The 11,465-nt window shown below is 35.7% G+C and overlaps 1 protein-coding gene across 1 annotated transcript; it reads left to right on the forward strand.

Annotated features, from left to right (window-relative positions):
- The first annotated feature begins 313 nt into the window (after positions 1 to 313).
- Positions 314 to 5,774, forward strand: LOC127634855 (ribosomal biogenesis factor-like). The gene is made up of 3 exons (XM_052114580.1): positions 314 to 649; positions 754 to 870; positions 4,848 to 5,774. The coding sequence occupies exons 1-3, from the start codon at positions 539 to 541 to the stop codon at positions 4,914 to 4,916; spliced, it is 297 nt and encodes a 98-aa protein (XP_051970540.1). The 5' UTR covers positions 314 to 538; the 3' UTR covers positions 4,917 to 5,774.
- Positions 5,775 to 11,465: the final 5,691 nt, after the last annotated feature.

Consider the following 11,465-nt stretch of genomic DNA (forward strand, 5'->3'; position numbering starts at 1 on the left):
CCAAAACGCGCGACTCTAAATCCACAATGCGAAGTGATAGATTGCCATCTCGCGGTTGAGCGTAGATATACCTAAACTACTAACGTGAGCGAATAAAAATACAGAATATAAATTGCATGACTGTGTGAATTCACGAATTGAATAATGAAAGGTTGAAGGAACTAATAAATTAGGTTTTACATACTTCACAAAATTTGTGTTTCCATGTTTATTTTCTCTCTGTCAAGTCATGTTTTCGTGCACTCCACATCACTAGGGGGCGATAATGAGCGGCGAGCCTGCGTAACGCGACGGAAATGTGCTGGAGTAACAGTACACACGTGGAACTGGGGAAAGGCTGTTGACGCTTGAAACTGCGCGCAATAGAACAGAATTTATTTTGATTTCGTTGTAAAAGTTTTGTTGAACATATTTATTTTAAGATAGAGTCATCAAAGCGTGATCTAGGCATAGATTGGTTTACTTCTGTGGTCAATTAGAGTTGTCAGCTCTCTGTGAATTTATCCTAATAGACAGTCTTCCCGACTACTGGGCAGTCATGGCTAAAAATAAACAGAAAGGCAAAAAGCAGCTAAATGTCTTTCAAATTGCGAACAGACAGTCAAAACCTAAAAGCAAAGCGAAACCTGCGAATACCTCATTGAAACACGTAAGCAAACGTTTAGCTTGCATCAGTAAATGTAATGGTGTCTTATTATGACTGGAAACTGCTTTGAGGATTTAGGGATTCATATGTTGACATCTTTTCCACAGATGAACACTTTGAAAAATGCAAAAGTGGAGAAATTGAATCAGATATTCACAGAGGTACAGAGGGAAGTAAAAAGTATATCAAAATCCACATTCAGTGAACCCAAAAAAGGACAAAAGGTGAGACCTTTTCATTGCATTTTCCATATTTGTAGCCATAATGCTGACGCTTTAACTACAAATAGACTTATTGTGCATAACGTGGCTTCAAATATTATTTGGACACTTAAGTCACACTTAAAAATTGATTGAATGCCATTGCAGTAGATACAATATATCAAACCAGATAATGACATTTGCCAACAAATGATGCTAGACATTTTCTCATAACTAATTTCACTTTTCCAAACAACTTTTTTTTGTAAATACTTTAAACCAGCTGGCCTCAAAGTATTTTTTTTAGTGGATGTATGATGTCACTGAGACACTGACCCTCGGGGTTACCCAGGTGTCCTAGCAGAACTACCTCTGGTGTAATTCAGCACTTTAACTGTGAACGTGTTCCAATTGTTTTGTGTTAATTTTGAACACATCTATTGTTATAAGTATAACAAAGTTCTTCTCATTAAATATTTTGCTTGTGCTATTTTTCCAGGGTCCCCGCGGATCTTTAATAAGTCTTAAATTATACAACAAAATCTAAATTTTTATTTAAAGAGGCCTTACATTTGAGGGAGGAAAGACAGGAATCGTGATATGACCTAATGTGATTTTGGGAAACTTTGCTAGTTGAATTGTATTGATAGATTATTTAATATTGCTGCACTGCTCAGCGTAAACCGCTAGAGGGCGCGACTCTATCTGCAGGCGTTTATGAATATTCACACAAATTGATTGATGTACAATGAGCACTTTCTAGATTAACTTGATAATTTATAGATATTTATTTCTAGATAACTTGCAAGATAGACTTGTTTTGGATAGAGTGAATACCTACACTGGCTAATAATTATTTTGCAGTTCTCTTATTCTATTATTTCTGAACATCTGGGTTTATTAAACTTTAATTTATTTTACATTTACACTCTGTTGACAACTTCCCCCTGTGGTGCTTTTGTAAATTTTTCTTGCACACCTTTGTTTCCTTTAAAGAAAATAACTTGGATTTCTCTGACCAGGTTGCCTTGCATTCTAATAAAGAACACACAATTTGAATAATGTTGGAGTACGTTTAAAAGTTTAAGAAAAATCTAATCTTGAATTGTCCATAAGTTTGAAAAAATAGATTTGGCCCACCACATGGTTTAATGTGTCCCACGGCTCATTTATCATAAAAGGTTTTTTTTTTTTTTTTTTTTATATATATATAACTATTTCTGGGCTTAAAAATTACAAAAACCAAATCAATGCAGAACATTGTATCTCAAAAAGAATACAATGTGCCCCCCGCCCCATGCACTACTTCAAGCCCGATGTGGCCCCTTTACCAAAATAGTTGCCCACCCCTGGGCTAGAGGCAGTGAAGCACAAGCATATCAAAATAAGAGTCCTTGGTGTATTTCAAAGTTAAAGTGCCTTTAAAGTGAAAAGTTCCACACTATGAATCAAATCACTGACTTGCATTAAATAAAAACATCATATCGTACCGGGAGACTCTCAGAAGTGGTGGTACACAAGAAAAACTGCCGGTACTCTGACTAAATTAGAGAAGTGCAGGTACTGCGTACTGGTGAGTAGCCTCCCACTTCATGCAATGAGCACAACCCAATATTGGTCGACCTCTGATTTGTAACTATTTATATAATGGTACATAATCCAATTTTAATGTGATATACACTGGTGGCCAAAAGTTTGGAATAATGTACTGGTTTTGCTCTTATGGAAAGAAATTGGTACTCTTATTCACCAAAGTGGCATTCAAGTGTTCAAAAAACGGTTAGTTACACACTCTTTGCTTTTATTGTAACGATAGCATTGCATTGTCGCATCAGTTTGTTTGCCATGAGAAGTCTCGGATAATCAATGTACCCCTCAAAGTCACAATGTAATCAATCTCAAAATTAAAAATAAGCGCCCTCTTTGACACATTTGTGTTTACTTGTCAGGTAATTGTCACTGGATTTCAAATTAAGCGAAAAGTCACATCATGCCTGATCACTATCGATCATCGTTTTCATGATCAGTCATTGCTGCCACGTCTGAGTCCTCGAGTACTTGTGCCCATCCCTAGTTGTCGGGCACTTCTCATGCACATTACAGTCTAGCTGATCCCTCAAAATCTCAGAGGGGTTAAGATCCATAACACTCTATTTTATCTGTTGTCCAATGTCTGTGTTTCTTTGCCCACTAGAAACTTTTCTTTTTGTTTTTCTGTTTCAAATGTGTCTTTCTTTGCAGTTCTTCCCATAAGGCCTGCACCCCTGAGTCTTCTCTTTACTGTTGTACATAAAACTAGTGTTGAGCGGGTAAAATTCAATGAAGCTGTCAGCTGAGGACATGTGAGGCGTCTATTTCTCAAACTAGAAACTCTGATGTACTTATCTTCTTGTTTAGTTGTACATCTGGTCTTCCACATCTCTTTCTGTCCTTGTTAGAGCCAGTTGTCTTTTGTCTTTGAAGACTCTAGTGTACACCTTTGTATGACATCTTTTTTGGCAATTTCAAGCATTGTATAGCCTTCATTCCTCAAAACAATGATTGACTGACAAGCTTCTAGAGAAAGCAGTTTATTTTTTTGCCATATTGACCTTAATACATGCCAGTCTATTGCACACTGTGGCAACTCAAAAACAAACACAAAGACAACGTTAAGCTTCATTTAACAAACCAAATAGCTTTCAGCTGTGTTTGATGTAATGGCAAGTGATTTTCTTTTACCAATTTAGCATGATAAATCAAGGATAATGTGTTGGATTGATGGCTGCCTGTCTAGCTTTGATCAAAATACTTTTTTCTGTTTTTACATCAGTAATGTCCTGACTATACTTTGTGATCAGTTGAATGCCACTTTGGTGAAATAAAGTACCAATTTCCTTCCGAAACAGTAAAATTTGTACATTATTCCAAACTTTTGGCTGCCATTGTATATGTGGAAAACTGTATTTTAAACTTGCATACAGCCTACACTGTTTTACTGATGTTAAGGCCATTTTGAATGTGTGCCCCTGCCTGTTTAAGTAAGAGTCTGTAATTATTTATTTTGAGATTGTGTTGGGTTTTTTTGGTGTGGGGATACAGTATTAATTAGATTTTTTCAGGTCTTGGAAAAAGGTCTTAAAAAAATCTTACATTTGATTTTAAAAACTCTTCATCAACCCCTTTTCCTTTAAATAGTAAGTTATATAAAAAATAAGTTTATCTAATGCAATCTGTGGCTTATACGGATAGTTCACCCAAAAAAAAAATTCTCTCAGTGTTTACTCACACTCATGCCATCACAGATGTGTTTGACTTTTCTTCAGCAGAACACTGATGAAGATTTTTAGAAGAATATCTCAGCTCTGTAGGTCCATACAATGCAAGTGGATGGTGACCAGAACTTTAAGCTCTAAAAAGCACAAAGGCAGCATAAAGTTAATCCATAAGATTCAAGTGGAAAAGTCCATATCTTCAGAAGCAATCCGCAATCTGTTTTGGATGAGAACAGACCAAAATATAACTCCCTTTTTAAATCTTTATATTGCAGTCTCTAGGCACGATCATATTTCTAGCTCGATTACATGTCCTAGTGCTTGATGCATGCGCAGGGGGCTAGATGGCACCAGGAAGTGTATTTGAGCTTGAAATCATGATCGTCAAGGAGACTGCTGATTTCAAGATTCATAGTGACAATTTTTATTTTGATCAGTTCTCATCCAAAATGTATCTGATGTGATCGGTTTTCTTAAAAGAAATTAAAGATCTGATCACCATTCACTTGCATTGTATGGACCTACAGAGCGGAGATATTCTTCTAAAAATCTTAATTTTTGTTCTGCAGAAGAAAGTCATACACATCTGGGATGGCATGAGGGTGAGTAAATTATGAGAATTTAAATTTATTGGTGATCTATCCCCTTTACTGTCAATACTCTGGAGCCACTGTGTAGTGTGTATATATACAGTATGTGAGTTTTTGTTTAAAATAGATTATCATGTCTCACTACTGCATGTTTCAGGTGGTCAGAGAAGCTCCACGGGAACCCGTCAATGTGGATAATGCTGCACAGCTTTTCTCGCAACTGTAGAAGATCATCATTTCAAATAAATGAAGCATAAAGAAAATGGACTCTGGACTAAATGCGCTTCCCAAGCTTACTGGACTAAATGTAATTCCCAAAAGTTTTAAAATAATAATAAAAAATAAAAAAAACTTCATGCAAGCTGATCATCTAGATAAATTAATATACGCTTATGTCTATAATAATATTGACTGTGGCTTTTAACTGCATCATTTGTCTTACCCTCTCAACTGCTGAGAAGTGCATTTTGTAAATGCATTCTGGAGTAGCAGTGGAGACTATTTTTGCACAGCCTAACTTAATGTCAGTACATTAGCACCTTTCCCTTGTGGATAAAATATTTAGAAATGTGAAAATTGAATTTGTTTGCTGAAGCATGCATAGTCATTAAAGACTGATTTCTCTTAGAGCTGTTTGGAATTAGTTTCCCTGTAACAGGCCTTATATTGTCTTCAGATCAAGGTCTGAACTTGATAGAACTGAAAGATGTGCTCTCGAGATGTTGACTTTCATATCATCAGCTGGTGTTTCATTGTTATCAGCAAAATGCCCAATGTAGTTTTACACCACATCCAGAGCACTTAAATGCTCTCAGCTACACCCCTTTAATGTTGATCCTTTGGTTTTGAAAGTGTCTGTTTGAAGCCAGTAAGTTCAATTTCTATTATTTTTCTGAGACATTTACGTTACTGTCTTCTGACCTTAGGAAAAAAACATGAGAATAAGAACAAGAGATGATACTTTTATACCTGTGAATGATATGTATTTTGACAAAATACCTTTTCCAAGACTGTAATTTATTGTTTTGTACTTTATTGATGTATTTTTTTATGTGACATTATTAAATTCTTTCCATTATGCTGATTGACTCCCTAATATGGTGTGATGACTGCTCAGGACCTTTAGAGGGCACACATTTATAATAACAGTTAGCCGGCCTGTCACCTGAAATGTGAACATTTAGCCCTTAATTAAAAATGAAACCCAAGTATATAAAGTACATAATTATTACTCAATAGAGAGATGGATGGATGTGTTTTGACCAAAAATGCATACATTGTTCAAATACAAGTTTCACTTTTAAAGAAATTAATATTTTTTTAAAGATTTTATAAAATCATGACTTCTCACATGAGATGAAGTCTCATCAGCATCAGTAATACCAGTGTCTTTATAAAAGCTGTTCAAATCTATATGGAAAGGGGACCCTCATGGGGACTGTTTGCTTAATCTCAGTAACCGACATGTTGAACTTTCACTTTTACCTCCTGAAGAATAGATACATAGACACAAGCTGCCAGAATGTTGGCATACCAGCTTTTCCTGGGTGCGATCAGTAAAATGGGAGCAGATCCAGTCAGGCAAGAGAGATAAGAAAGACATACACCTAGTCTGGCTGGACTTGGAAAAAGCCTGTGGACCAGTTCCACACCAGCTTGTTGCTATGTTCTGGAGTTTTTCCATGTACCAGAGTGCATTATGAGCTTGTAACTCAGGACAATGCGATGGCAGCAACTGGAAAAGGAATAGCGATGGGATGTTCAATCTCTCCCATCCTGATCATGGCTGTGTTCAAGATCATCCTAATTGGTGCAAGACAAATGGTCTGAGGAATCCATGCACAATCTGGGGTGAGATTGCCAGCTCTGCGCAGATACATGGATGATGTTACAAGCATCCTTCAGACTGCTGCATGTACAAACCGGCTCTTGAAAAGGCTGTAAGAGCTATTGGCTTGGGCCAGAATGAAGTTTATGCCAACAAAATCACATAGTCTTTCTATTAGAAAGACAGAGAGAGATACAGTGCCAGTGCCAGTTGGGCACTGAGTACGCATCTTGGTGCCAGTTGGCCAATGTGCTGGTATGTATGGTCATGTCGAGGTATTATGACATATTGAACCCTGGTTGCAAGTAATTTGTGAAGGAAGGATGTCTGGTTGGGAAGGCAAGGATGAGAGGTGTTAGAGGGGATCCGGTGGCAGGGAGATGTCCCTGACTGCTGCCTCACCACCAGGAGATGTTCCAGGATTAATGGGGTGAAACATCGAATGACCCCACAGCTGGGCTGAAGGCACTGGTGGAGGCATGGAAAGCAATAATGCCCAGCAGGCTATTACAGTTACCTGTGCATCTGTTTATTTAATTATCCACATTTAATATGGATAGTCCAATAACTCATCACCAAAATCTGATAGGTTCCAACATAAAACAATGTCTGCAGACCATTTTACTTCTGTTATCTGATGTATTTCCAAGTGAAACAAGGAATTCATGTTTGATTCCATCGATCAATAATTTATTTGATCATGAATAGTGGGAGTTATGTACCAGAAATTAGTCAGGTGGTCGATGAATCATGCACAATAAGACCAGGAAAGTGTACTGAGGAAGGACATAGTTTGAAAAGTCCATTGTGATTCAACGTTGACTAATTTTGACATCTTTCTTGGAAAATACAATGAATGTTGCATGACAAATGCCAGTGAAACAAAGTCAGGTAACATTTTATCTGGTCAACGTACACAGCTTGACATAAAATGTATATTTCAAAGGTAGATGTAGATTTTTGCTGGAAGGAGGAACTTAGATGCTGATTTGACCTAGAATCAGAGAGGTAATCAGTGAGGACCAAGACGGCAGGAAACATATCTGTGTACCTTGATATGAGTCTTGTAAAAAGAGAAATCAAAGAGACATGGGCTGCCCATAGACAGAAAATTTCTCTCTGGCAGTATTGATTACATAAAGACCATTTTATTACATATGAGGAATGAAGGCTATACAATGCTTGAAATTACCAAATAAAACTGAAGATTTCATATAAAGGTGTATACTATAGTCTACCTTCCAGAAGGCAGCAGAGAGATTGCTTGTTTAGCTTGTATACTTTTGAATTTACAGCACTTTGGTCAAACTTGGTTGCTTTTAAATGTGCTATGTAAATAAATATTGATTGATTGATGATAGGGGTGAGTTTCATCCTTCAGAATGCTGCTGTTTCTGCAGAGGCAGCAATATCAGAAGGTGTCTTCCAGCGAGGGCACAAGGAGTCCAGCTATTTTCTGGGCTGTGTTTCTGACTCCCTGGAGAGCTCTCCTGTCTGATGCTGAACAGTTGCCATACCATGCTGTAATACAGTATGCCAGTACATTCTCTATAGAGCAGTGGCAGAAGGACACGAGCAACTTCACAGACAGGTTGGTTTTCCTAAGTGTCCTAAAAAAATAAAGCCGCTGTTGAGCCTTCCTGACCAGGGCAGTGGAGATTATGGTCCTCTGTGAAATGGGTTCCTTGAAACTTGAAGCTGTAAACCCTCTCCTCGTCTTCTTATCTGATAGCAAATCACGCTCTCATATGATAATTATCGACCACCACTGACCCGTGACCTCTTCGAGTCATTGCCCATCAGAACCAGTTCAGTCCATTCAATTAAAACTAGAGGAACATCAGTCTAAGGAGAGATGTGGAGCCCAAACTTCATGTGACTGATGAGGACACAGAAGTCTCTCCAACTCTCAACAATGTTGTAGGAAATCAATATGTAATTTTCTCCCTGAATCTGCACTGGATCCTGAAAAATCAATTTTCCATTTTTTTTTTCCCCCACCTGAGCTTCCGAAACAGCTGGGCCAACAGCTTCTGTTCCAGAGATGATAGCAATTAAACTGATCAGCCTGAAGACTCTTAGTGGCATTAATACATCTAAATAAATTAAGATTTAACTGGTGAGTGATAGGGCTTGATGTCTGTAATTTCAACATACAGAACTGCAAAATGAATGTCTATGTTCAGAAGGAATTACTAGCTTAATACTTACTGAATGCTGTGCCAACAATTTTTTCATAGTAATTGTTTAATAAATAGTACCATTAAAAAAAATGGGTAAAATTGTTTACAATGTCTTTCTTCTGCTCTAGCTTGTACTACTTTAGCTACTAATGGAATTGCTTATTACTGATAAAAGCATCTGCTAAATGACTAAATGTAAAAATGGATAATGAAAAAGTAAAAATAGTGTCATTGCTAAGTTGGCATACTGTCAAACTACTCTTTCATTAGATTTGTCAGAAATTGTATGTGAAATATAGAAGTAGGCCTATGCTATTCCACACATAGCAAGTGAAACATTAGGCATAGAGTAACTGCATACATCTTTTCAAATAGAAGTATTCTACATTTTTGTCACATTAAGACATCTTGCATGTTTTTCTTTTAATTAAGCGAGCTGCATCAGGTTATCATCTTGAAAATCAAGCTTTATAAAAATGATCAATATCTTATTCGTAACATTTGGCAGTCCGATCAAATAATGAGTCAAAATAGATGTTTAACAACGTGGCTGTCAGGATGCTCAAACAAACAGCAATGTTTTATAGTGCCACAAACCCACAGTGTTTTCACTTTTTTGGATAAAATGCCTGCAAATGGCTTATTTATAGTTAATAGTTGTGTTTGTGCATTAAGATGGAATAGGTGTTTTTAACATTGGAAAAATGACACAATTCAGCTTTAAAGTGCAGCAATTCACTTTAAAGACAAAAATATAATAGGGAAGAGGATGCTCACTTATGCACTCACTATGTTTGAATACAAATTCATTCACTGGCCTGCCTGAAGATTTCCTGAAGAGTATAGAATGAACTGAGCCAGCTAGACTTATCAGGCTGCGATTACCCACAGTTAGCCATCATACATGTCTGTCTAAGCCCTTGGGACTCCATATTGTTAAGCTATTTTTCTGAGACTGCTACTGACCATGGGGTCTTTGCTATCGACACTTTATTCAATGGCTCTTTGTGTAGTCTATTGTCAAACATAATACTCAGTATAGCAAAAAGTGTGTGGATACTAAAACCACACCCAAATGATTGTTAAACATTACATTTCAAAACCATAGACATTAATAAAGTTTGGCCATATACAGTTTTTTTTTTAAACACTCTTTATCATAGATGTGCACAATGCACACATTTTTAGTGTTAACCTGTCGGAAAATCTTTAAATATGTTATTTTGCTGGATATGTGAATGTTTATATTTAGTTATTGTATAAAATGTAAAATTACATATGTAGCTTTCCTTAATTGTGTGAAATGCTATATGATGTGTTACTATCCAGTTTTATTCCAATGACAACTCTAAGTGACCTACACTGTAAAACATGGCTGTAATTTTAACAGTAAAATACTGTAAAATGCTACAATAATTGATTAATGAGTATTAACTAAAATATACAGTACATTTTTTTAATATATTTAAAAAGACAATACAATTGTTTTTACAGTAAATTGTTGTAAAAATGTAATGTTTTAGATGTAAAAAGTAAGATTTTCCTGTATAATTAATGGTATAAATGTACATTATTTTTAACAAGAGAGTAAATGTACTTTTTACAATAAATTATTGTTAAAATTACTGTTAAAAAAACTATAATCGTGCGTTTCCACAATTTTATGGGAATAGTTATGTTTCTTCTTATTTTTAATATCAGTTACCTACACTGGGGTGTTCTGTTTTATATTTAATGAAGTTTTGTTAATGTTTACTGCAATATTTAAATTTGATGTGTTACCATGATGGCGTTTAGTGTTTGTGTGAGTGCAACTGAGCGCTGTCTCTACATGCTTATTGGAAAATGCTTCTGGAAGAGCCACTATTGGTGAACTTTATGTCATCGTGTGCTCTTCTGTCATTTTACAGTGATTAACAATACCTTATAAAGTAAAAAGCAGATTTTTACAGATTCAGAAGGTTAATATAAAGTTTATGATATGATTATTTTACTGTAAATTTATTTTTTTACAGTGCCAGGCAGCATGTTCATATAAATTACAACAGTTATAAACTGTAAAATGTTCATGCTGTTCTGCAAAGTTGTTTACACATTTACTGTACATTTTACATAATTAATCTGGCAACCACAGCTGTCAGTTTTTTTTATTATTGTTGTAAAAACAACAGGATATTTTTTACAGTGTTTGAAATTAACCCAAAATATATTTTGCATTGTTTGTACAGCTGTGTGAGTCATTAGAAAGCTTCTCACAGATTATTGTCATAGCACCCGACTTCATTTTAATATTTTTCAAATAAGACTTGGAAAAAAAAAATGCATATCTAGCCCTGAGCTAATATAATATAAATGTTAATGAAGATTTGTGCAGTGAGCTGGGAGATGAATATTAGAAATGCTGCAAAACCACTTTATCTTTTGGATATGAAATTGTATATTGCATTCCAAGTTTTTTCTTTCTTTTTTCTCAAAGTAATAGAGTAACCCAGTACAAATAAATTAGGCCAAGACCGAGTCATGGGAAAAATTTGACTAGTTGGTGAATTCATATCAAATTAAAACCTTTATAATTGTTCTCAGCCTTATTCAGGAATGTTAATGTAGTTGGAATCCATCCAAAGGCAGGTTTTGTTTTTCTCATTCATAATTTACCCTTGTGGAAAATCATGATAACTGGATTTTAAAAAGCATTTTGTAAACAAAAAATGTCACGTGATGTCTTTGTGGATTTGTTTAACATTGTTGAATGTTTATTTTTCTT

The sequence above is a fragment of the Xyrauchen texanus genome, chromosome 42, assembly GCF_025860055.1.
Source record: "Xyrauchen texanus isolate HMW12.3.18 chromosome 42, RBS_HiC_50CHRs, whole genome shotgun sequence".
Classification (NCBI taxonomy): domain Eukaryota; kingdom Metazoa; phylum Chordata; class Actinopteri; order Cypriniformes; family Catostomidae; genus Xyrauchen; species Xyrauchen texanus.

Bases quoted from the DNA above. Each gene is read 5' to 3' on its own strand.
- LOC127634855 (XM_052114580.1), top strand. From the start codon at position 539: ATGGCTAAAAATAAACAGAAAGGCAAAAAGCAGCTAAATGTCTTTCAA. The intron at 650-753 runs GTAAGCAAACGT...TCTTTTCCACAG, and splicing joins CGAATACCTCATTGAAACAC to ATGAACACTTTGAAAAATGC. The intron at 871-4,847 runs GTGAGACCTTTT...TGCATGTTTCAG, and splicing joins AACCCAAAAAAGGACAAAAG to GTGGTCAGAGAAGCTCCACG.